This window comes from Heliangelus exortis, chromosome 13, assembly GCF_036169615.1.
Source record: "Heliangelus exortis chromosome 13, bHelExo1.hap1, whole genome shotgun sequence".
NCBI classification, from domain to species: domain Eukaryota; kingdom Metazoa; phylum Chordata; class Aves; order Apodiformes; family Trochilidae; genus Heliangelus; species Heliangelus exortis.
The window spans coordinates 19,124,360-19,149,893 of record NC_092434.1 but is presented as its reverse complement, the minus strand read 5'-3'; the positions used below and the strand labels follow the sequence as shown (position 1 = coordinate 19,149,893).

General features: G+C 51.0%; 2 protein-coding genes and 2 long non-coding RNA genes across 5 annotated transcripts in view; 1 reads left to right on the top strand and 3 right to left on the bottom strand.

Annotated features, from left to right (window-relative positions):
- The window catches only part of LOC139801814 (ankyrin repeat domain-containing protein 7-like), a 92,790-nt gene that overhangs the window by 43,031 nt on the left and 24,225 nt on the right, over positions 1-25,534 (top strand). The window lies entirely within an intron of this gene.
- LOC139802174 (maestro heat-like repeat-containing protein family member 7) lies at positions 49-4,559 on the bottom strand. The gene is made up of 11 exons (XM_071757059.1): positions 4,346-4,559; positions 3,952-4,058; positions 3,652-3,737; positions 3,483-3,563; positions 2,702-2,856; positions 2,493-2,607; positions 2,075-2,235; positions 1,850-1,987; positions 1,439-1,553; positions 991-1,125; positions 49-162 (listed from the first exon to the last, which is right to left on the bottom strand). Exons 1-11 carry the CDS (start codon positions 4,432-4,434, stop codon positions 49-51), a joined length of 1,296 nt encoding a protein of 431 aa, XP_071613160.1. The 5' UTR covers positions 4,435-4,559.
- Positions 7,621-8,254, bottom strand: LOC139801929 (uncharacterized). Its single transcript, XR_011728407.1, has 2 exons — positions 8,052-8,254; positions 7,621-7,955 (listed from the first exon to the last, which is right to left on the bottom strand). It is a non-coding gene; the product is annotated as an uncharacterized lncRNA (long non-coding RNA).
- Positions 8,888-10,334, bottom strand: LOC139801917 (uncharacterized). Its single transcript, XR_011728400.1, has 4 exons — positions 10,237-10,334; positions 9,701-9,809; positions 9,319-9,381; positions 8,888-8,936 (listed from the first exon to the last, which is right to left on the bottom strand). It is a non-coding gene; the product is annotated as an uncharacterized lncRNA (long non-coding RNA).

Here is a 25,534-nt window from a genome sequence, read left to right as displayed (position 1 = left end):
GCCAGGGCTGGGGCAGAGGGAAGGAAGGGCAAAGCAGGTGCTCAGCTTTCAACTCTCTACCTCAGCCACACTCCTGCTCTCCGCATTCATGTGCAGGAAGAGCGAGACCACAACCCCGCGTATCGCCTTCTTCATCTCTGCCTTGTCTCTGCCCACCACAGCCTTCATCGTGTCCCCGAAGAGGCTGAGGGAGAGCTCTTGCACCTGGCTGGACTCCTGGGAGGAAAGAAGACAGTGTGACTGCAGCAACAGCCTCTCGCCACCCACGGTGACCAAAAGCATTAACGTGGTCAGTGTGAGGGGAGATGCTCTGGGGTTGCTGGGCTCGGGGCACCTATCTAGAAGCCGAGGCCAAGGAGAAGCCATGCTGGGTGCAGAGCCCAGCAGCCCTCCCAGCAGAGCCCAGGGCCGTGAGGAGGGCAGCAGCCCTGCCCAAGTGCTGCCCGTGGGGCTGGGCTGGAGGGCAGCTGTCCTTGTCCCTTGCCCCTCTGCGGGGTCAGGTCCCACATCAGCCTTACATCACCAAAGAGGGGCGGGAGCTTCTGTGCCAGCAGCAGAGCGACGGGGCTGGCCTCTTTCCTCTTCAGGTGACCCATCATGGTCTGGAAGAAGACCAAGGCCTCCATCCTGACGTCTGTGGATGGATCCTTCAGGCACCTCAGGATCCTGTCCAGCAGAGATCTGCCCCGCATTTCTCTTGCCTGGAGGAAACAGAGAACTTCTGTGAGGATGGAGCAGTGGAGGAGCAGCCTGGCACAAACGCCCCGTGTGCTGAGCACCAGCCTCCCCCCCGGCTTCCCGGCAGGCGCTGCGCATGCCGATGGGGATGAAGGAGAGAGCAGGACAGCAAAGGCTCTGTGGCCCCTGCTCGGCCACCCCTCTCTCCGCTGACAGCCACCTCCTTCCTCTCAGCCAGGCCCAAGCCAGCGCGTTACCCCTGCCCCAGCCCCAGGCTGCCAAGGCGGCTCCGCCTGACTCCGCCTCGCTCACCATCTGCGGATCTCCTGACAGTGCCACCAAGCCCCCGAGTGCCCGCAGACGGATTGTCTGACTGCCATGGCTCAGGTAGGCGTGGAGGAGGCGCAGGTCACTCCAATCCTTTCCCAGGCCCTGGCAGCCCAGCAGCTGAAAGAACAACAGCGGTGAGAGACGGGCAGAGCTGCAGGACCCTGGCACTCTGCGGCTCCTGGTTACCACTGCCAGCTTGGGGCCTGGGGGCTGACACAGCCCCTCTGGGGGGCAGCCCTGCCTGTGGACACGTGGGGGTGCTGAGCACTGCCCCAGCAGGAAGGGCTGGATGGAGGCCCCAGGGACTGACTGGCAGCAGAGCCCTCTGTCCCAGCTCCAGGGACTGTCATCCCACCCGGCGGCAGCCGCCTGTGCCAGAGGGACGGCTTCAGGAGCATCTGGCAGAGGCACTGCTTCCCACCAGGCTTACCTCAGTATAGAAAGTCATGGCATAGTTCATCTGCCATTCCCTCCTCTGAGCAAGGATCTCCTTCATGTGCTGGAACAGGAAGGCTTGCTGCTCAGCTGGGCTCTTCCTCATCTCTCTGGGCAGGGCAAGAAAAGCAGTGCTGGCAGTGAGCAGGGCAGGCAAAGCCTTGCTGGGATTGCCCTGCCCTGCCCAGCCCAGCCAGGATAGCCCAGGCCAGGACACGCCTTTGCCCCCAGCCACAGCCTCCACACCACTTGCTGACAGTGCCCTGCTCTCTCCCCAGGCAAGGAGCACCCCTTGCCACTCGGATCGCTCCCTGGCCAGCGCTGCGGCTGCAGCACGGGGCCTGTGGACTTCTCTGCCCCCGGGGATGGGGCTGCCGAGGCACCGCTGGCTACAAAGGGCTCTCACCTGGCCAGCAATCTGACTCCTCTCTCCAGGGTCTCCGCTCGCAGCATCATGTCCCAGCCGCCCTCCTTCTGGATGTTCTGCACATGCCCTTCACAGCCAGCAGCGTGCAGCAGAACTTTAATGCCCTCCACTGCCAACCTGTGTGCAGAGCAAGGTCCAGTTACACACAGAGCAGGGGCCCTGGCCCAGGGCCCAGGGGAATGGCAGGAGAAGGGGATGGCGCACCCCAGAGGGCCGGGTTGATCAGCCCCAGGCTGCTCCTGCCCCAGCATCACTGCAGCCAGGGAAAGCTTGTAGAGCAGGGTCATGAGGAGCCTGGGGAAGAGCCCTTCCAGGATCCCCTGACAGCGGGGCCGCTGGCTGAGCCTGTACAGGACCTGGCTTGCCTGCAGAAAGACACAGGGACAGCTCTCAGTGCAAGGAAGCTGCTGTGGCGTATTTGTCCTTGGGGAGTTCACGGGGCAGCCTTGGGGGGCTGGAACAAGGGGGTTGGTGCAGGGCAGGTCCCTGCTGGCCTCCAGGGGCTGTGTCCACAAGGGCTGGAGGAGGGGGCTGTTGGGGGCAGGCAGGAGGGGCTGTGTCTCTTTTCCTGGGGAGCCATGAACAGCCCTGAAGGTGAGCAAGGCCTGCTCTGGTCACTCACAGATGGGATAGCACAGTTTGGTCTCCAGCCCTGGATCACACTGAGCAGCCTGTCAAGGATTGTCTCAGAAGCGCTGGGCAGGGACAGCAGCATCTCCCACATGGCCAGCGCAGCACTGCAAGCCAGAACACTCTGTTAGCAGGGCTGCCTTGGCCACTGTGCTGTGCCTGGGCTATAGAGCAAGTCCCCAGGGCTCTTGGGGCTCATACTTGTCACAGGAGGGACTGATCCTCAACAGGCTCCTAACTGTTGCCTCGGGGCAGCACTCGCTCAGCAGCCCAAGCACCGATCTCAGGACAAACTGCCCTGGTTCCGTGCACACCTCCTCCACGTTTCTGTGGATGCACCTCAAGAGTTTTTCTGCCTGGAGGGAACAGAGGGGAGGATGGTGCTGCCACTGGGCTGCAACCATCCCCTCAGATGCCACACACAGGGAGGGGCCCCTCCCAGCAGCCCAAGGCCCCGGCTCCCTGGCCAGGTCCTGGTGCTCCAGTCCCAAAGATGCAGCACAGAGCTTGGGCCAGCTCTCTCCCCTCCCTCCCTCCCTCCTTCCCAAGCTGCAGCTGGAAGATTTGGCCCATTGTCCTTTCAGTCCATGGAGTGGAGGTGCCAACACAAGGACTGACACCAGAGATACCCACAGAGTATCCAGGACAGTATCCATCCTGTGTCCCCAGTGACACAGGGTGTCAGGGGAACTGGAGCTTGTCTGGACCTGAGGCTCCTTACCCTGGGACTGGTAGCCACGGCTTCCTGGGAACAGCAGCAAAGCCTGGCTCTGCCTTCCTGTCCCTGGGGTCCCTCCCAGCCTCAGGGAAGAATCCCCACACCAATCTGTCATGGCCAGGAGGTGGCTAGAGCCCCTTCCCACTGCAGCCTCTGCTCCGTTCTGTGCCTCTGTACCCCTCGGGGTGCAGAGGGCTTCGGGGGAGAAGCCTCCCTGGGGGGTTCGCATGGGGGCAACTGTGACCTGCTCTGGAAATGCCAGACCTGCGAGACATCCTGCAGACTCACGAGGGTGGAGGGGCAAAGGTTGGCTATCAGATCTCTCAGACAGTCCTTGTCCTGCTCCTGCAACAAGAGAAGGTTATGGGGAGCATAACTCCAGCATAACATATGCTGGAGCAGGCACAAGGCAGGTGACAGTCTCTGTAGGTACCTCTCCTAACTCTTCTAGAGCATCCACACACGTCTCCTGGCCCTTTGCAGCTGAATACCGAACGATGGTGGCATCAGGATTGGAATCTAACAAAGCAAGGGAGGAGGGGGAGCTGAAGGTGCTGGCAGGACTAACTGAAGGGCCCTACCTAGCACCCAGCCCCGTGCCAGCTCCCGAGGACAGAGCCAGCCCTGGGCGGGGGGACCCAAAGAGGGGACTGGCAGGGATCAGGCCGGGGATGTGCCCAGCAGCCACTGCCATGCAGGAGCACAGCAAAGCAGCCAAAGGCCCCTCACTCACCTGTTTCCAGCAGCTGGGCCATCTTCTTTGGGGTGGGGAGACCGCTCTCTTCCACCTCATCCTTCACCCAGGCCAGCGGGGGCCGGCTCAGGGACCTCTGCTCAGTCCTGAGGAAGGAGGAGAGGCCATGGGGGGTGGGCATGGGGGTGGCAGAGCTGCTGGCCCCAAGGCTGCACGGCCTGCGGGGAGAGCCCGTGGGGCCACGGGGGCTGCGTGGGGGCAGGGAGATGTCTGGGACGGGCTCTGCACGGGGCAGGGAATCTCCCGGGGATGGAGGCTCCTGGGCAGCCTCTGAAGAACCACAGCCCTCCCGATGGACAAACCACAAAGGCCTTTCATGAGCCCTCGCATTTGACCCCACGGTGCCCACCCAGCCCCAGCCCCTGGCTCTTACCTCTCTTGGGGACTGAGCAGCCTCTGGGAATTGCCATGGTCCTCTTGGGAACCACAGCAGCTTGTGCAAGATCCAACAACACCAGACATGGCTCAGGGCTCCTAGGCAGCTCTCTGCTCCTGTCTGATCCTATCACTGTCCTCTTGGACACTGAGCCAGGGCCACCCCAGCACTAGGAAGGGACCCGGGGTCCAGCGGTGTCACCAATGATGTAACAAAGGTCCCATTGTCACCTGGCAACCGGGCCAGGTGTGTACAGGCAGGCACTGGAACATCCACACCCAAGTCTGACATGCACAGGCACCATAAATCACCTTTTCAACAGCCAGCTCTCTGTGCTACTCAGCACCTTTTTCCAGAGTGGTCCACTTGGCCACTGCCTCCATCTCTGGCCAGCTTTCCCAACTCTCTGCCTTCTCTATTATTTCAGGAGATTGCACCATCATCCCAACACCAAAGCAAGCAGGTGACAAGTGTCTCACCTTCATGCCAGCCAAAGTCCTTTGTACTTAAATTTCACAAGTCCTTCAGAAAAAAGGATTGAGTTTCTCTGACTCCAGTTCCTCCTCTTGCGATGAGGGAAGAGCGGCCTCACAAGGACTTGCTGCTCAAGCTTTTACAGAAGACTCTCTCCTCACCCTTTGGAGAGGATTTGCTCTCTCACCTTCGTCAGAGCTCTCCCCCACAGGCTCCATCTTTGCTGTGCCTACTGAAGGCACAGGGCTCAGCTGCCTTTCCTCACTGCCTGACCACAGGGGCAACCTGTGGGGAATTGATCCCAAACCCCGACTCCCTGTCCCCCTCTGTCAGGAGGGGGAAGCAGCGCTGCTTGTTGCAGGCTCTGACAGAAGAGGGACCTGGGCCACTACTGGCCAAGGGACAGCAGGAAAAGCCACTGACAAAGCTGGAGTGGAGGCCACACTTGTGCTGGAATTCTCACACCTGCATCTATGCCTACTGATAATAGACCAAGATATTGACAATAATTAATACATAGAAACAGGGACAGCCACTTCCAAAACCTCCCAAATCTGATGGAGGGATACAGCTTGCTATGAAGGGAGGATGTGTCGTTTGTCAGTAAAAAAAAGATCAAAACCAAACTATAAGTCAGTTCAAGTAGGGATTGCCACAGGTAACCTGGTAGGGCCACTGCCCAGCTTACTGCAGAACAGAGCAGTGGGGTCAGACAACACAAAGCCAGTGCCCTTTGCCCAACACCCCCAGTCAAGAAGAAACAAACAGACTGAAGAGCTTTACAGAACAAATTGTATCCTATAGAGCAAGTTGGGCAACAATGAGGGTGAGCCTTTATTAACCAGGCTGTCCCAGCACCTCACCTTAAGCACAGGGGACATGCACAACCCTGCTTACAGGATTGGCTGGGTCCCACTATCTCTTTTAGGGAAAAAGAGAGCAATTGCCCCCTGGTTAAACCCCCCACTTTCTTCTGAGGGGAAGAGGAAAAAGGGAATGAGGGAGAGAGACTTCAAGGTTGGAAGAAAAGCAGTAGCACAAATTTCATGAAGTAGGAATAGGGAGAGTGAATTACAAAGATGTACAACATCCCAAGATAAATATGGAAACTGCCTCCTCAGTTGGTAATCCTGGCTCCACCACACTTGTCCCCCACTGGACTCAGCAGCAGATAGGGCTGCCCAAGTGACAGACCCCAACAGCCTTACAGCAACCAAACTGGTCCTGACTGGCAAGGCAGAAGACCACCTGTCTCCATGAACTCTGTTCTTCTACAGCACAGAACCAAGAAACAGCAGCAGCAGCAGCACAGCATGCAGCACAAAACAAACAGGCCCCAACCCAGCCGACACACCAGCCAGAAAACCCACCAGGGGATTCTTTTCAGACCCATTTCATACAGAGCACCATGGGAAGGAATACTGGCAGTAGCCCACTTGGGTCGCCTGAACCATCCTCTCCACCCCAGGGGCACAGCTGCTCCCCATTCTCACTGCCACGTCAGCACCTGACACTGCCCTGTCCCAGGCACCTTTTTCTCCTGCTCCTCTCAGACCAGGACACTCCTGGAGATCAAACGAGCCCAGTGAAGCTCCAGGCTCTAACCTGCACCCAAGATAAACACTGCCCTCCTCTCTAAATAATAACCCTTCCATTTCCACCCTCCAAACACAGTGTTTCTTGCTCATGGCTGGGGCTGTTGCAGGGCTCTGACACGGAGGGGACTCAGCCAGGACACTGCGTGCTCAGGGGCTGCACAGAGAGGAGCTGGGCACCAACAGTTCCTATTGTTATAAATGACCGAGACTCAATATTCTGTTACTGGCTTAATTTAATTAATAAAATCGCAATAAGCAAAACAGCGCTGGGTGCGTGGGCAGTCTCCGCTCCACTCCCACGCACGCACTTAAAGCTCTGGAATTACCTTTTATTGATTACACGTCTATGCATACTCAAAAGGAGGTGGGTTTACATACCTATTCATAGGATTACATCATGCCATTATAATATTCATGATAGGCAGAGTCTGGGCGGAGTCTGGTTTTGGGGAGATATCCGGGGGGCGTCAGGGGGGGGTCTTTGGATGAAGTAAGAAGTCTTCCTCAAGCTTGAAGTTTTTACCTTTCTTGATTTCGCTGACTTCATTATATTGCTACAAGGTGATATCAGACCCTAGCCATAACTTTCCCCTTATCTGCTGGTTGTGACATCTTTTTGTTCTTCTTGTGCAGATGTTCACATTCCTTCGGTGCCTCGTTAGCCTTGGCAGTGCCTTGCTTTAAGAACAGGACCTACACTTCCAATTATCTCTGAGACAGAAGTTAGCCTTGTTAGGGCCTTGTTTTGTTCACACCGTTTCAGTGGAAAAATTACACGTCTCAACTGCTTTGCTTAGCCCCACGTTCACTTCTTACTCAGTTCAATTCTTTTCCTGAATTTTACTGGTTAGGAATACAAATTCGTCAACATACATTACACTCTTCTTCCTCTGCAGGGCACCACCCAGAACTGCACACGAAGCTGGAGCTCCACAGCACTGCTCAGACTCGGTCTACAGGAGAATCATCAAACCACAGACAGCTTTGTTTTTTCCCCAAAGTCTCTGAGGGAAGCTGCCACTGAGCAGCCTGACCGTGACACTGCAGGGATACACTGTGTTCTGCCTCTACAATCACAGGAGTGGTGAGAAAATGGAGCCTGGACAACTCCTAGGATTCTGTGATGCGTTGAGCCCAGGATCACCCATCGGTCCCAGGATCAGAGCCCAGGTCCCATCCAACAGATTTCACCACATGCTGTACTTTCCAAACACCACATTTTATTTGGGGACCTTTTTGACCTGTTGGTAGCTATCCCAGAGGCCAGGAGGCTGCACCTCCTGCTGCTCTGATGAGACAAGGAAAGCAGCTCTGGCTCTGCTCTGCCCTGCCCAGCTGTCCCAAGCCACCTGGGCCCACACGGTGACGCTGACCCTGCCCAGCACAGCTGGAACCTCCTGTAGCCTCTTGGGCAGCTGGTGATGAATCCATTGCCAAACAGCCTCCAACAGGGTATCTTGTTTGGGTGTGTGAATCCAGCTGCTCTAGGTCTCTGTGGGAGAGTTCAAAAACTCTGCAGACACCCTGGTGACCTCCTGGAAGTGACAGAAGAGGAATGCAGCAGCTGCTTCTCAGAGCTTGGGAGAGCTGGAATCAGTTGGGAGTCTCCAGATGCTGATGCAATTCCTCACCTGTAGGCGGGCTGGAAGAACTCAGCACCAGCTGATGATGCCCATGACACTGAGCAGGACTGCTGCGAGGAGCAAAACGTTCATCATCACCCTCAGCTGTGCCCAGGACTGCCCTGGTGTAGCTGTGCTTGGTGACGAGGCACATCATTTCAGGTGAAACACCCTCCATTTTACACTCTGCCTTGTTCCTGCAGCTTTCCAAAAAAGCCCTGAAGACAAAGCAGTGCTCGGGTTTAAAAGAGCTTTTTGCTGAGGTAAACCCTGACTCCCTTCTGCCCTCTGCCTCCTGGCACCACCACTCTAAAGAAGGGTAACCTGGCTGTCCAACAAGTCGCGGCCAGGGCTGATGTGCAGGTAGCAGGAGAGGCCAGGACAAATGCTGCGTGCTCTGCAGGCTCTGGGTGCTGCCTGTGCAAAGGGCATCATGGCACGGGGCTGCTTCTTCCATCTTGATTCCCACGCTGCCATCTGCACCAGGAGCCCTTAGGTCAGGGACAATTCTCTCAACGCCATCTTCCCACCAGGACCTTCGCCCCAGCGCAGCCACTTCCTCCTGCTGGGATGACATTAGGGAGGTCTAACCGGGAGAGCCAGGGCACAGGAGAGTTCTGGGGGCACTCGTTTGGACAGAGACCGTTGGGCACAGCCCAGGGGTGCACGTGAGGGTCTGGGGAACAGCAGCCGTGACGGGGCGGTGGTGAAAGTACCGTCAGGAAGATGGGGGCAGCAAGATTGTCCTTGACCCATCTCATCAGCAGCAGAAGCACAGGCCTCGGCAGGACCATCTTGATCTCTCCAGCTCCCTCACGCGCTGCAGGATGTGCAAGGTCTGAGCTGCTAAGGACCTGACTGAGGGATCAGGGTCATAATCCAAGCAATTGAGGGCTGCAACAGAAAGAAAGAGAGCAGCAGTGGTGAAACCCTGCTGTCTGCACAGACCCTTCTGTGCAAGCCCATCCCTCTCTTTACCTGACCAGGAGGAGCAGCTGGAAGCTGCTGCTCAGGAATCCCAGGCTCCCAGACTGGGTTGGGCTGGAAGGGACCTTCTAAAGGATCGCCTAGTCCCAACCCCCCACCTCGGGCGGGGACACCTCCCACTAGGCTGGGGAGCTCCAAGCCACCGCCAGCCTGGCCATGGACACTTCCAGGGATGGGACAGTCACAGCTTCTCCCTCCCTCCTTTCCCTGCTGCAGGGGAGCCAGGAATGGCAGCACCCTGCCCAGGCTCTCTCCCCTGCCCCGCCAGCACCCCTCTGACCCTACTCACCATCCCACACAACCTCCAGCGTCCGTTTGGATTGATTCCACCCCAGGTGCCGCGCAGCAGTCCCTGTGCACAGAGCTCCCGTCAGACCTCCCCCTCCCCAGCACTGCGGCAGCACAGCCCCCGGCCCGGCCAGCTTGGCCGCACGCCCTCCTGCCCAGCGCTCTGCGGGGATGGCCCCGGGCAAGTCCCCGAGGGCGCTGCTGACACTGAGCCAGGCGGCCACCAAGGCCACCGAGGCCTGGGCAGGGCAAGGCAGGGCAGGGGGGGCAGCGGGAGGCCAGGGCCCTGCCCGGGACAGCCACAGGGCTGCTCCTGGTGCCAGGGCAGCGCCGGGGGCTGGGGCTGGGCTGCCAGAAGAGGGTCCCCGGGGGCTGTGGCTCACCTATGAACCTGATGGCCTCCACTCTCACGCTGGCCTGAGGGTCCCACAGGTAGTGCAGGCTGAAGCACACGTAGTCTTCCACACACGTGCTGCTCCTGTCCTGCTTCAGCTGGAGAGTGCCCGAGGTCACGTCATGGGGCTGGCACAGACCATTCCCCGTCTGCCAGAGCAGTCCCTCTGCCCATCCCACCCCTTCCCCCCCAGGCCATTCCTTTCTGCCAGCCAGGAGCCCCGGGGGGCTGAGGTGCAGCCAGAGCCGCAGGCAGAGGGGGTCTGGGGGTACTGTGACCCCCTCCGTGCTGCTGCCAGGGCCCAGGTGGGCCGGGGGCTCCTGCAGCACCCAGGGGCTGGGGGGAAGAGGGGCCTGCAGAAGCAGCCCTGGCTGTGCCTTAGGGAAAGGGGAAGGGGGACTGAGCTCCAAGCTGTGCATTCTGCTCTGGATCAGGGACAGCCAGGAACAGCTGCACATTCACACCCTGGGCACATGGAGCATCCCCTGTCCAGCCCAGGCCCTGGCACCTGGCGCTTGTCCTCACCAAAGTCTCTCCAATCAGCCAGGTCTTCTTCTTCTTGATCACCCTCTTGAGCGTCCTCCAGCCCAGGAACTTGGCACAGATGAGGAGGGCTTTGCCAGAGGCCTGCAAAACAGCAGCAGGTGGGAGCTGGCACCACGGCTCAGAGCAGGAGACCTGTCTACCTTGGTCAGGACACTCTTTATACCTCCCGAATTGTGTTCTACTTGCCATAACATGCCTTTGGTTGTTTGATTCACCTTTTGCACTAATTCCTTTACCTTAGGATGTACAAGCATTGCCTTGAGAACCTTAATGTCCATACCTATTTGTAATTTTGGTAACTCTTGATATAGACTATATTCTGCATTAATTAGTTGCTGAGTGGTTACCGGAACGGTGTAATTAAAATCACAACCTACAATCCTAGTGAAGTTACATACACAGAAGTTAGTATTGTTAGTCACTTCTTGACAGTTATCTATAGTGACATCAGTGCAAATTGTCCTAATACATGCGCACCCATTCCCTATATAGTAAGCTTGTGATCGGACCCTATTGTGTGTAAGCATCTCAAAAGTGCATACGCTGTCCTCAGCATCTAAGCATAAATCTTCTGCTTCTACTATTGCATTCTCGCAAATATAGCCTAATTGCCCTTTAGGAATGCGTACTTCTGTACTAATCGATCGCCACCTATTTTTAGTATTATCATAACTTGCCCAAACGTTATGGTCCACCGGCTTGACAATAACGTTTTGATGTATCGCTCCTAAGGTAAGAATAGGAAAGATAGCTCTTTCCTCTGCCGCGCTGATAGTGAGAACATAGGCTTCAATGTGTTCTCGTTGTGGCTCATAAGTGAAGTTTACTAATTGCCACCAGGCTTGATGATCCTTTTCAAATTGTGTAGTATGGCTGTCCTTTAGTATTGTTTCTCTTATTTCTTGAGGTAATATACCTGACATTCCTTCTCTCATTATTCCTGCTGCTACTGAATGTACCCATTGTTGTGTCTGAGTGCATTGAATAGCAAGCGCAATTTCTTTGCTAATGTCTCCTGTATAGTTAGTGATTCTAACAAAATCTTCAGCAGTGTGGTTAGCTATTAAGATCAATAACTTAACTACTAGTGATTGTGTTTCTGCTAATGTGAGCATGGATGAGCTTAGGGGCACTTTAAGTTTTCCTAAGCTAGAAGTGACAGTATTTAATTTGTTCATTAATACTTCTTGATCTATGGTATTTAATATGCCAAATCCGGTGCCAACCCATCCACTTATATCTCTTTGTGTTCGTTTATGATAGGACCTAGTTGTTAACCATGCATTCCAACCTTTAAGGCTCTGTTGTATGAATGGTTGACAATCCTTTTGTAAATGTGTAATATCGGTTTGAATGTTTATCTGCACCTTCTTCAGAGAATAAGTGGGGTCTAGTAATAATTTCAGTTCATTTGATTTTCTTATCACCTGAGGCCCTATAAAGGTTAAATCATGTATATTCCTACATTCCGAAGGTGGAGTGGTTTCTTGGGTCAGGTTTAGATTTGGATCTCCGAGTGAGACTGCGCCTGTTGGTAACAAAATGTTGCTAGTAAGACCATGCTTATTAACTAAGCCCTGTTCTGGAATAGGTTTAGGAAGTTTGATCTCCCTTTCACATGTAAACTTCATTGTTTGGTCTAATCTGAATATGATTTCACACTGTGCTTTACCTCTCCCAGAATCCTCCCACTGACACGAAACACACCAGGGCTGCTTTGGGGGTCGGGCTCTTTTCCCAAGTAGCTGCCAGTAAGACAACAGGGGATGAACTTAAGCTCTGTCAGGGGAGGTTTAGGTTGGATATTAGGAAAAAATTCCTTACAGAGAGGGTAACCAGACATTGGAATGGGATGTCCAGGGAGGTGGTGGATTCTCTGTCCCTGGAGGTTTTAAAACAAAGTCTGGATGTGGCACTCAGTGCCATGGTCTGGTAACCACAGTGGTTGTGGATCAACGGTTGGACTTGATGATCTCAGAGATCCTTTCCAACCCAGATGATTCTGTGACCCTGTGAAATATACCCTTGCAAGAGTGCACACCTCTTTTTAGAGAGAAGTTGCTATTTTGCAGCAGAGAAGAACATCAAGAGATCTATCAGAAGGATTTAACAAGCCACAAAACAGCAACAGTCTTGTACAATGAAGATGAAGATCACAATCTGAAATTTCCATGCAGCCTGTAGTTCAACTACCTTCCACCCAGTAAACCAATGATGTTGATGACCCTTGATTTCAACACAAGATTATCCACAGGCAAGTGACTTCTCTTTTCTGGTACACACTACTGATTCTGTACTGCATTTCAGAACTTCATACCTGTGTCAAAACACCCTGGTGTTCCCACAGCTTCAGGGGCCAAACAGTTAAACTTCTTCTGCCTGAGTGCTCCCACCAAAAGTATTTAATATACTCAGCAATGCAAACTCTCTAGAAGACAGTTGTGAAACAGTAAGGTATGAGGAAGACTCTCTAAATTCACTTAAGAAACACTTCACTAACAGCAATGGTCTCAGGCTTAGGGAAGGCTGACAGGAGACAAGATTCTTAACTTAGTTGCCTGCCACCAGTGTCCAACCAGCCTCCAGAGTTTAGTATCTGCCACCATCTTACCCTAGAGATCAGTCACTATCCACCCACGTTAACTACACCAGGCCTGCATCTCTCCTAAGGAAGGAACTCTCTGTTCTTGTTAACTAAGCCAGGCTAATGCATGTGTAGCAGGAAGAACCTGCACCAGTCAGCAACAGCCCAGCTCCAGTCCTAGCAGCACAGAGACTACAGCCCCACCTCCTGAGCACCCAACCCATCCATTCTTGTGGAGAGTTTTACAGACCAATGGTTGCAAGACAAAGGACATGGCAGTGTGAAGCTGGTTAGCGTATAGGCGACAAGGACAAGGTGTCCTTGTCACCAACTGTTATACAGTAACAGAATGTTGTGGTTAGCAGTAAGGGGAATGTAGCCCCCAAGAAGAATGTTCTAGAAACTGCAAGGCGTTGCCTAGCTACATTGCGTCAGTAGCTAAGAACCAATGAGGAGCTTAGTTTTTGTAATATGCATGAGCTGATTAAGGACCTTATAAAAGTGTAACGAATGTTTAATAAAGTTGAGACTTGTTGATCATGATAGCATGAGTCTTGTCTCCTGTGGCTCCGGTTATCCAACATTTGGCGCCCGAACAGCCTCTACCCTTCCCTCTTCAGAGCTACGTTGGGTGCGGGTCGGACTGACGGCGCAAGGCTCGTGTTGCCCGCCGCGCCCGGAGGACCACATCGGTGATCTCCGCCGCTACGCGCTGCCGACGCTTGGGGGGTTGCAACGGTACCGGTCAGAATGGACAGGCAAGCAGCGTACGATCTTTTTACTTGTTTTCTTAAAAAACGGGGGGTTAAAGATTTAGATTTGGATAAGGACCTTCCTCATCTTTTAAAGCATGCAACATCTTATGCATTCTTTACTGATCCGCACTTAGTTCACGATTTACATGAGTGGCGCCGTTACGGTGATCGACTCTGGGAATTAGTCTTAGATGACAATAAGCCAGCTAAGAAAATGAGTAAATTGTGGAAGGTCGTACACAATGAGCTCTTGATGTCGCAGGCTGAGAAGCGGGCCGCAGATAATGCCCGCCAGGCTCACGCGAGAAACTTAAATTATGCAATTACTGACCCCCCTGCGCCGAGTTCCCCTGACCCCTCGGTGCCAAATCCCCCTATTTTCGCTTCGGTTGATGTGCCCACACCTAGGTCCCCGCCCGTCTCGCCCCGGCTGCCTGCGGCATTTTTGTCACCCTCGCCGGGTTACAATCCGACTGCGCCACCCCCCCCTGGCGCCACGGAGCTGTGCCCCGGGGCCCTTTCGCACCTCGCGGAGGCTATGGCACAAAGGAGGCGGGAGTTATGGGCCAGTCTCGCGAGACAGGGGATCGAGGACGGTGACCTCGCCCTGCTTGAGGCGGCACAAGACCACTCATCCCCTATGGCATTCCCTGTCGTCTTTAACAGGGACGGGCCAGATGGCGCATTGCGCGCTCAGGTTACCCAACTTGATTGGAAACTGTTAGCACAACTGCGGTCTACTGTCGCACAATTCGGAGTTACCAGTGAGCCTGCGAGGCAAATGATTGATTATCTGTTTAATTCGGCCGTTTTGCTCCCTGCCGACATTAAGGGCATAGCCCGCCTCATATACACCCCCCATCAGAAATTAACATTTGAAAGCCGATGGAGGGAAGAGGCAGCTAATAGCGCCGCGCAGCGGCGCCAGCAAGCAGACCCTTTACACGGTATTACGGTGGATGAGCTCACGGGTGAGGGAAATTATTTTCCCCTAGAACAACAAGCAGCACTGGGAGCAGAAAAGCTTAGGGAGGTCATGGCAGTTGCCAAGAGGGCGATGCAAAAGGTCCGTGAACCAGGAGGAATCCCCATGTATATGGGAATTAAACAGGGTCGTGAAGAGCCTCTTGGGTCCTTTGTAGACAAAATCATTAATGCTTTAACCAGGGCGGGTATTACAGATCACATGCAGGATGCTCTTATTAAGCAAGTTATTATTCAGAACGGTAATCCCACCACCCGTTCGCTAATAGCCACGGCCCCTGGTAATTGGACAGTCCAAGATATCTTGGATAAGGCTGCGGCAATGCCTGCGAGCAATCAAGTCTTTCTAGTACAAGCCTTACAGAAGATAGGGGATAGTATAGATAATCAGGCCAAAGCTCAAAACCAGGTCTTAGCAGCCCTTGCACCCCTCCAAACTACCTCATTGCAGCGCTGACTTGGAGCACCAGGGGGCCGCATGAAATGTTTTCGCTGCGGCCGCCCAGGTCACATTCGCTGTGAGTGTAACGCCACAGGGGTTTGGTGTGGAAAATGCCAGTCTAACACTCACAACAGCAACGCTTGTCGTCGTTCTTCGGGAAACTCCAAGAGCAGCGCGAGGGCGAACCGCGCCGAGACACAAGTAGTCCCCAACTCTCCCCAGCAACCCCTGGCAGCCTCGGACTGGACCTGGCAGCAGCAATAGACATTACGCTTTATCACACCGGCATCCATACCATCCCCACTGGGATTTTCGGACCCATTAAGATTAACGGACAGTTGGCTGGTGGACTTGTTATAGGTCGTTCTTCGGCGTTTGTTTGGGGACTAATTGTGGAGACTGGAGTTATTGATAAAGATACGGAAGGGGAAATATTCATTATTGCACATACGATGTTTCCACCACTGTTTATACCCAAAGGACAGAGGCTCGCCCAGCTCGTACCGCTGCCTCACATGGCTGCAGCCGTGACACCGCTTTCTACTGAACCACGCGGGAAAGGATGTCTTGGATCCTCTGGAGGCATTTCACTCCCAGTCATCGATCTATCTACCCGACCAAAGAAGACTTGTCGTCTCTCGTATTCGGGACATACAATTACCCTTAAGAAGGCGTTGCTTGACACTGGAGCAGACTCCTGCATAATCAACGCCAACTTATACCCAAAAAATTGGCCCCTTTTGCCCGCGAATACCACTGTTTCCGGTATCGGAGGTGTCACGCTCGTAAGGAAAACCCCTCTACTCTTGGTGGAATTGGAAAACAAACAGACCAGAGCACCTTTTGCCTTGACGCCCCTGCCTAATGAAGTGGACTGCATTCTTGGCCGAGACGTGCTCTCCCAACTAGGATATGTGCTCGCGGACTCCCCTTTTGTTTAGTGGCCATTGCTTGGTCCTTCCCGCTGCCGCTGACATGGACTAGCAACGACCCGGTGGTAGTTAAGCAATGGCCTCTAAAAAGGGAACATCTTGAACAAGCACATAAATTGGTTGCAGAGCAGTTACAATTACGCCACCTCAAACCTTCGACCAGCCCCTGGAACACACCTATTTTTGTAATCAAGAAAAAATCTGGGAATTACCGCCTTCTACATGATCTACGTGCTGTTAATCAGCAGATGGAACCGATGGGGGCCTTGCAACCAGGTCTTCCAAACCCAGCTATGTTACCCCAGGATTGGCCTATACTGATCATTGATCTGAAGGACTGCTTTTTTACTATACCTTTGCATCCTCAGGACACAAAGCGATTTGCATTCACTCTTCCTGCATTAAATAGAGGTGAGCCAGATAAGAGGTTTGAATGGACGACACTCCCACAGGGAATGCGCAACTCCCCCACTTTGTGTCAGCTATACGTGGATGCGGCCCTCCAGCCTATTCGAAGAGCACTTCCAGAAACTATTATTTACCATTACATGGACGATATTTTGTTTGCACAGCAACTTCCCTTCTCACAGCAGCAAGTGCAGTCCATAACCGCAATGCTCCAAGCCCACGGACTCCAAATATCGCGAGAAAAAATTCAGCTCTGTGCGCCGTGGAAATACCTCGGATGGACTATCTCTGCCAAGCAAGTGAGGCCACAAAAGCTTGCTATTCAGACTACTCCCACTAACCTTCATGAAGCTCAGAAACTTCTCGGTGATTTGCAGTGGTTGAAACCTGTTATAGGAATACCTAACTCACTCCTAGAGTCCTTGCGCCCGCTTCTAAAAGGTACGGATCCCTGTGCTCCAGTCACCCTGTCCGCCGAACAATTGCAAGCATTACGAAACATCATGCTCCGTGTGTCCACCGGTTTTGTAGAACGTTACGACCCCACCTCTTCTGTCAACCTCACCATATGGAGCACCACTGACCATCTGCTTGGAGCAGTTACACAAATAAAGACAGCAGGAAAGACTACTAAGGGTGAAACAGGAGTTTTGGAGTGGTTAAGCCCCCAGCTGCAACAAAGAAAAACTATTACCCAGAAAGTTGAGCGCTTGGCTAGTCTCATAATTAAAGGTCGTCTTCGTATTGTGGAATTGACTGGACGAGAACCAGTCCTCATCCAGCTGCCGATGGAGAAGACGACCCTAGATTGGTACCTCCTTAACTCCTCCGAGCTCGCAGAAGCCCTGTTGCAGGCACCAAGCCTTGTTACCACTGCGCCGCTAGCCCCAAAAGCATTAGAGTGGCTAGGTCAGTGGCAATGGATCCTCAAGCCACTGCGAGAAGACAAGCCCATCCCAAACGCTCTCACTGTATTCACGGACGCGGGAAAACGCTCCAGGAGAGCTGCAATCATATGGAAGAAAGGAGATCAGTGGTCTCAGCATATCATTCAAGCCTCCCCTCAAGACAACTTACAGACCTTGGAGCTCCTTGCAGTCATATGGGCTTTGCATACCTTTGAGGAACCCGTGAACATTGTCTCAGACTCCTTATATGTTGTAGGAGTGGTTTCCAGAATAGAGGATGCTGTTATCAAGAAGTAAATAACCCACGTCTAGGGATCCTGTTCATACAGCTTCAAAAAACTGTTCGGTCTCGCAAGGAGCCCTATGCCATCATTCATATCCGCAGTCATAAATGGGAAGAGGGCCTCGGGGAAGGCAATGCAAAAGCAGACAAATTAGTTGCACTGCATCAAACACAAGCTCTCCCACGCGATACTGCGGCTAGAGAGAGCCACCAAATATTTCATCAGAATGCAAAGGGGCTCGCCCGAGACTTCAATATTCCCTTTCAGCAAGCGCGAGCCATTGTTAAAGCATGTCCAATTTGTAGTCACCATAATATCGGGGTGGGAATGGGAATAGGCGTAAACCCTAAGGGCTTGGAATCAAACCAACTGTGGCAAATGGATGTCACACACGTGCCATCATTCGGTAAACTAAAATATGTGCACGTCACAATAGATACCTTTAGTCACTATATCTGGGCTACAGCACAAACTGGGGAAAAGGCAATTCACGTAGAGAGACACTTAAGCAGCTGTATTGCAGTCATGGGTTTGCCTCAAAAAATAAAAACAGACAACGGACCCGCGTATACCAGTCAAAAAATAAAACGGGTCATGAGTTTTTGGAACATAAAACACACCAGAGGGATCCCACATGTTTCTACAGGGCAAGCGGTGGTAGAACGTGCCAATGGCACTTTAAAGAGATACCTGGATAAATTCAAAAACATCCACAGCCCTGGTGAAAGGCTCTTACGAGCCCTATTTGTGCTAAATCACTTGTGTAGGTTTGGGGACAACGATATGCCACCCGCCGTTATTCATTTTCAAAAGGAAACCACCCCAGCCCCCCCCATTTTTGTAACATATAGGGACCCTGCGACAGGACTCTGGCAGAAGCCTTCACAAGTACTCTACTGGGGAAGAGGTTATGTGTGTGTTTCTACCCCAGCAGGTTCTAGGTGGATCCCAGCAAAGTGGACTCGCCCAGCTATAGCCCATGAACAGTCCACTGGCCCGGAGACGACACCGACTCCAGACAGCGCTGAGACCCCTGCTGGCTCCGGTGTTGCAGAGATTCCAGATTAACCTCCCTTTTGACACCGAAGAGGATGTGGAGACTCGTGTTATCCCCTCTTTGAACTCTCTGCAGGACAGATACAGATTGCCTCCCTATTGTGTTATTTGTTCTTCCTATGAGCATTTTGCTTGGGTAAAATTGCGGTGTGGGGCGTGTCACAGGGAATTTTGGATCTCCCAACGTAATCTACAAGTTGCCTTTTGTTGCTTAACGTGTGCTTTGGTTAGGAGAAGGCAAGATCCTTCTCATGCTTTGGCAGCTTTAACAGAAGAACCTTATCCTTTGGCAATACGTACAGTAGAAAATAGAGAAGACCTTTTATTAAGGTTCCTTAAGTGGCAATTGAAGTATACTGTAGAACAGCTTTTAGCAAGTACTAGTTCGGTGTTGTTAGAATCTATTTGTGGAAAGAATGTTTATGTTCCTGTTGCATGGCAAGTGGAGCCCCAGGAGTGGGACGACACTTGTCGTAGGTTTATGTAGTCTTGCCGGCGTTGTTGCCCCCTGGGAAACGATAGGGAAAGTAGAAGAGAGGCAGAACATATGGGTCACTTGGGCCAACAAAACAGGACAACATAGTATGTGCCTTTCCTTAGCCACCCCTTCGGACCCCTTTAGAACCTGCCTTATTGGTGTACCCATCGACGATAGCCCCGGCATTATAAGAATGTATCAACAATGTCCAGGGGGAAAAAGGTGTCTTGGCTATAAGAATGTTACCTATATACAAGAACTTGATTTGCTTGGCTCTACGCCTGCGAATTATTGCTTTAATTTTCCCTACACTTATAATGAAAATATTCAGGGATCCTCAGTAGATCTTTCTCCCACCCGTCAGTATAATGTTTCGACTTACTGCCTGAAGAACCACACGATGGTTCGGAATGTCTCCTCAAAAATAGGTCACCTCCCAGAAGGATATTTTTTGATTTGCGGAGACCGGGCATGGCAGGGAATACCCGCATACCCTAAAGGTGGCCCTTGCTATATAGGCCGTTTAACGATGTTTGTCCCTAGCATCACCACCTTAATTGGCCAAAATCGCACGCGGTCACGCCACAAAAGGGCAACTCAGGCCCAGCAGCTAGGACCAGACTGTGATGACAACGTAGTATTATGGGACAGACCTGAAAGAATTCTTGCTAGCATTCTTGCCCCAGGAGTAGCTTCCGTCCAGGCCTTAACCCAGTTGACTAAATTAGCTTGCTGGACGGGAAAACAAATCAACATTACATCCCAGATCCTTAGCGAATTAGCTGAGGATGTTGAAGGGATTCGGCACGCTGTACTCCAAAATCGTGCAGCGATAGATTTTTTACTTTTAGCTCATGGTCATGGCTGTGAAGAATTTGAAGGCATGTGCTGCATGAACCTTTCCGATCACTCAAATTCGATCCATCGTCAGTTGGCCACCCTTAGAGACAATATGCATAAGCTCCAAATAACCTCTGACCCTTTTACCTCCTGGCTGGCATCCTTTGGCCTGAACCCTTGGCTAATTTCCTTATTGGAAAAGGCTCTTTTAGTAATAGTAGTGATAGTTATTTTGCTTTTGTTCCTGCCTTGTGTATTGCAGTGTATTCAGAGAATGATAATATCAGCTTTTGCAAGTAGCAGAGTTATAATGTTAGCTAAAGAAAACGGGGGAAGTGTGGAGAGTTTTACAGACCAATGGTTGCAAGACAAAGGACATGGCAGTGTGAAGCTGGTTAGCGTATAGGCGACAAGGACAAGGTGTCCTTGTCACCAACTGTTATACAGTAACAGAATGTTGTGGTTAGCAGTAAGGGGAATGTAGCCCCCAAGAAGAATGTTCTAGAAACTGCAAGGCGTTGCCTAGCTACATTGCGTCAGTAGCTAAGAACCAATGAGGAGCTTAGTTTTTGTAATATGCATGAGCTGATTAAGGACCTTATAAAAGTGTAACGAATGTTTAATAAAGTTGAGACTTGTTGATCATGATAGCATGAGTCTTGTCTCCCGTGGCTCCGGTTATCCAACACATTCTACTCCTACTACTGCTCCCAGAGCCTGCTGGGCACTGAGCACAGAGCTTTGAAGGCACTGAAGCTACATGCCCTGAATCCAGGTGTTCTTCCAGATACAAGGACATCAAGTTCTTTATGTACCCATGTGCGGCTTTGTTATCTGAAAAACTGCAGAAAAATACCTTACAAAAATTTCCTGCATCCTCCACAAATACTACACGTCACTTTTCCTATGCTCTGTATCTGTACTTCATGAATTTTATAAAGTTTGCAAACAAAGCAAACAACGTATGGCTGCAGTGTGATACAATCCACGTCAGCTTGTGTGGGAAAAAATCCGCGGAGGCTTGAAGGACGACACGCAGTCACCAATATGGTTAAATGAAGTTGTTTATTAACAGTGGACACTCGCTTTATATAGAGCCTTTGTTTATATAACGATATCTTGCAGGTGGCTATATCTTGGACACAAATTCTGTTCTCACAGAACTTCTGCTGGCTACCTCATTATCCTGTTATTCTTCTTTTCTACTTCCAGCTCCCTTATCTTTTTCCCATAGCTCATCTTTCAGTAACCTTGCAACTGGGTCTCAAGGCCCTTAGTTTACTCTAACTACAGCTAAATAGTCAGGATTGCTCACATGTCTGTTTTCTTCCAGACAGTTTCCCAACAAGCTTGAACTCTTTTTAGTAATTTAAGCTGACTGATCATTCAACACTAAATTAAACTATAATACTCAAGGAGCTTTAAGAAAGACCCATTTTCCTTCCTATTAAACCCCTGTCCTTGATTCTAGACTCTTTTACATTTGTTTAAAAGCTCAATCTCTTCAAACACCAACATTTTTGAGATTGGCAACCATGATTTATGACATGCACACCAAAACTCAATTAATAAATTAAATTTAGCAAAAGGGACAATCTGTAAGAAACACAACACAACATTCTAAAAAAAGGTAGAGCTGGAAGAAGAGCAAGTGGAACTGGCTAGGCACAGCTTAAGTAAAGCCAGTTGTGTCTGCAAGGAAAAAAAGGAGCACTGCTCTTGGCCCATATTGCTGTCTTTCCTAAACAGGCAGGAACTGCTTCAGCTACATCTTAGGCAACTTCTTCAGTCCAGTGACATCTGCAAGCAAACCTCTGATCAAAGCCAGGCCAAGAGCACTATTTCAAAATTGGATTGTAATGAATACACCTGAATCATCTGAACCTTGAATAGAGTCAAAAGCTAAATACACCACATGTAAATATCTATTTATGTAACAGAGTTACTCTAATTGAGATTTTTATTGAAAAATTACAATTAAAACTAAGATTTATTTTGGACGTGTATGAACTAAAAATCAAGGAAGACACTTCTCTTCCCTATCAACAAAGAGCATAGGAATTTCCTTCACTGGTTAGCAATTTCTGACCACATTCACCCTACAAAACTTTACAAATCATTATCAATAGATAGCAGAGAGGAAGAACTCCTCAATTTGGGTAACAAAGGCAAGACAAAGGAAAGAGATCAAATATCTGAATGAATAGAAATGCCAGTCCTCGTAGAAATATATAGAGATGAAAAGGAACAGAAACACCAACACACACTGCTGCCACGCAGTCACTTTCCATCTTTACATTTACTCAAGTCTGAGCCACAACCAGAGAATATTTACAATCATTTAGGTGCCCAGATCCAGTGCTTTAAAAATCTACTGGAATATTTCACTATCATCCAACCAGAATATCCAGCACAGCAAGAGCAAGACCTAAAAACTCAACAATACCAATCTCCCACTGTAATGTCAACACAGGACCTCTTGCCAGTATCAAATTAAAAGAATAGTAGAACAGCCCAAAACAATCCAACATCCACTTAAATCACAGATCAGTGGCTCTACACTTTTAGAGAAATTCTCAGACACATTCAGCATGTGGTATTTCTAACATGCTAATTTTCAGGCTTTTAAGAAGAAGTGCAGTTTCATACCCAGTGCTGTTTCAGCAGCAATTGAACTTGTCAATAGCAATTTCAGCTTCCTCTCTGACAGAGAAACTGAAGCAGGCTTTGCCTCTGGTGATTGCCACTGAAATGATGGCACTGCTGAAAGCAAAGGCTTTGCATCACCCCTTCCCTTTGGTGCCACCTCAGAAAGGCCACGCTGCAGGAAGCACCTGGTTTATCACAGCTTAGTGTTGATGTCACATCCAGACAGGGCTTTAGACACCTGAGGGAAAAGGACACAAGTGATCTACAGAAAAAACTACCAAAAATGGTGGGGAAACAGCACTTAAATACGTGACCAAAAAAAATTGAATTAATGAACTATTTCCATACTTGTAGCCTTTAGATGCCTTCAATAATTCCTTCCCTTCCTTCATCTGTAAGAAATGATGTTACTTCAGTTTCTTCAGGTCTCCATTCCAAGCTGTCTACATCTGAACAATTTACATTTTTTTATACAACCCCAAACTTGGATTCTAGCACATACTTCAGTTCACTATTCCATTTCGGGCTGCTTTATTGCTTGTTTTTCTTACCTTGTAGTTTCTGTCACTTTCCTAATTCCATCAATCCCCATGGCCATGAGATCCTTCCTTCCCCTCTCCTCCTCCACAAAGGAATATCTTCATCATCACCTTCCTTTTGTAGATCAACACTTCATAACCCAGTCCCAGCTTGATACATGGGGTAGAAAAATGTCAAGCACTGTCTTCCAGAGGTTCCTCTTGGTGACCTTGAAACAAGGGGTGCCCTCTGTCTACAGCCCATGTTGGATGCCTCTGTATTCACGGGAGCCCTACAAAGATACACAAGCAAGTATGAGCAAAGTAGAATGCATTCCTCCACTGCAGCCCCCAAGCCCCAGGACGAGTTTGGTTCTCCCAGGATGAGGTAGGGGGAGACCAAATCACAGCTCCTCCACCCTCCAGATGAGTTGGGAGCTCCCCAATTCCATCCCCCTACCCCTGGGATAAGTTGGGGTCCCTCGTCAAATCCATGACCCTCTCCCCCTAGCTTGGTCTGCTCACCCCAGTTTGGGCAGTATTGGGATAACCACCCCCATCCCATCACCTCCCAGTATAAGCAGGGGGGGGCCCAGCACAGTGGGGAGGGGCGGGTGATGCTCAGTGATCTTAGAGAGCTTCTCCAGCTATGACAATTCTGTGATTTTTGGTGACCACTGAGATGGTTCCAGTTATGATGGAGAAGATCTCATTTCCAGTATGCGGAGGCGGGCTTGCGGAGCAAAGAGATGACTCAATATGAGTTAGCAACAAAGCTCAATTTTATTAAGCAAAGTGTTACATTTATATGGTCTTGGTGTCTTCGTGGCTCATGTTGATTGGCTGCGTGTTGCTGTTCACACACCTGTTTTCGCGTTACGATTGGATGCTGCTTATTGTCCTTGTCCTGCTTTGTTGATGGCAGGCATCCTGTTTGCAACTTTTTATCTGCCGTAGCTTTCTTTTTCTCAGGGGCTCAGAACTAGTTAAATACAACTGTTTATGTGCTATCTATGCGATGCTTTCCCATCCTGTAATTCTTCTTTTCTGCTGCCAACTCCCTTATCTTTTGCACATAGCTGATCTTCTAATAACCTTGCAGCTGGGCCTCAAGGCCCTTAGCTCACTCTGGCTAAAGCTAATTAGTCAGGATTGCTCACATGTCCGTTTTCTTCCAAAAACTCCCAACACCAGTAGAAACTCCTCTTGCACTGGGAGCAGCTTTAGGCTTTTTTACCAGTATAGAGGCACTGATGGGGCATCAAGGGTGGGGCATTGATGGGTCACCCTTCCAGGTGATGATGATCAAGCCCCAGGACCACGCAGCCATTCTCTGCACACAAGTCCCCTGGGGCTGGATATTTGACACACGTTTAATAAAAGAACACAGCCCCAGGGATTTTCTCTGTTCATCTTCAGATGGGGGAAGGTGTGTGTTTGTATGTGTGAGTGAGGAAGATCTGCTTTCCCATTTCATTTTTGGACTTCAGCAAAAACATTGCAAGATTTACGCTCAAGAAATCAAAGGCTAAGTGATGCAGAAGGCTCCAACCACACATTTTCACTAACTGCCTAGAAATATTCAAGACACACCATCAGTCACGCTGCCCTACCTGCTGTAGAGGTGTCAGACCAGAAATGATGGTTTCAAGACAGAAAACACAACACAATCCAGCACAACAACAACAAAAATCAACCTGAAGGTACCAGGTACACAAACCAAGGGCCCCTAATCAAACCCAAAAATGAAAACAACTTATCATCCTTCACAAGAAAAGACCATTCAGAACACAAGGTAAGGTAAGGTAAAAATAACTTCATCCCAGGAACCCAGGCCAGAAAACCCAGACTCTGTCAGCAACAAGAACATGCTCACCTAAACTCTGGCATATCACAACCTTGCAACCCCATAGCCCCAGCACCTGGAACCCTAGCATCCCATTGTCCCAGCAGACTGGAGCCCAAAGATACCAAAAAAATGGAATACAAACTCCCTGGAGATCTCTGCCAGGGCCTTCAGGTGGCCCCAGATCTCAGTGATCACAGCTTTGGAGTGGGAGCTGAAGAGCACCACCAGCATACCACCAGCATCCATCTTCCCATCACCTGTCACAGCCTGAAAAAGTGCCTGGCTTCAGCTGCCCAGGGATGAAAGGCTGAGGCACTCAGAGATATTGCTCCTATTCAGTCCCAGAGTGCCCTGGGAGAGCCCTAACACCCCCAAATCAGCCCTGGGACATGGACACCACAGCTGAGCTGTCCCCAGGGCTCAGAAGGGCTGTAGGGAGCAGGCAGGACATTTGGGGTGCCCCCAGTGCTGGCAGACAGCAGAGATGGAGACCCCAGGGGGAAGCCCAGGGTGGTGGGGCCTGGCCCAGCTGCTCATCACTGCTCTTCTGGGGCTCTGCCCAGCTCCCTGCCCCCAGCTCTTCATCCCTC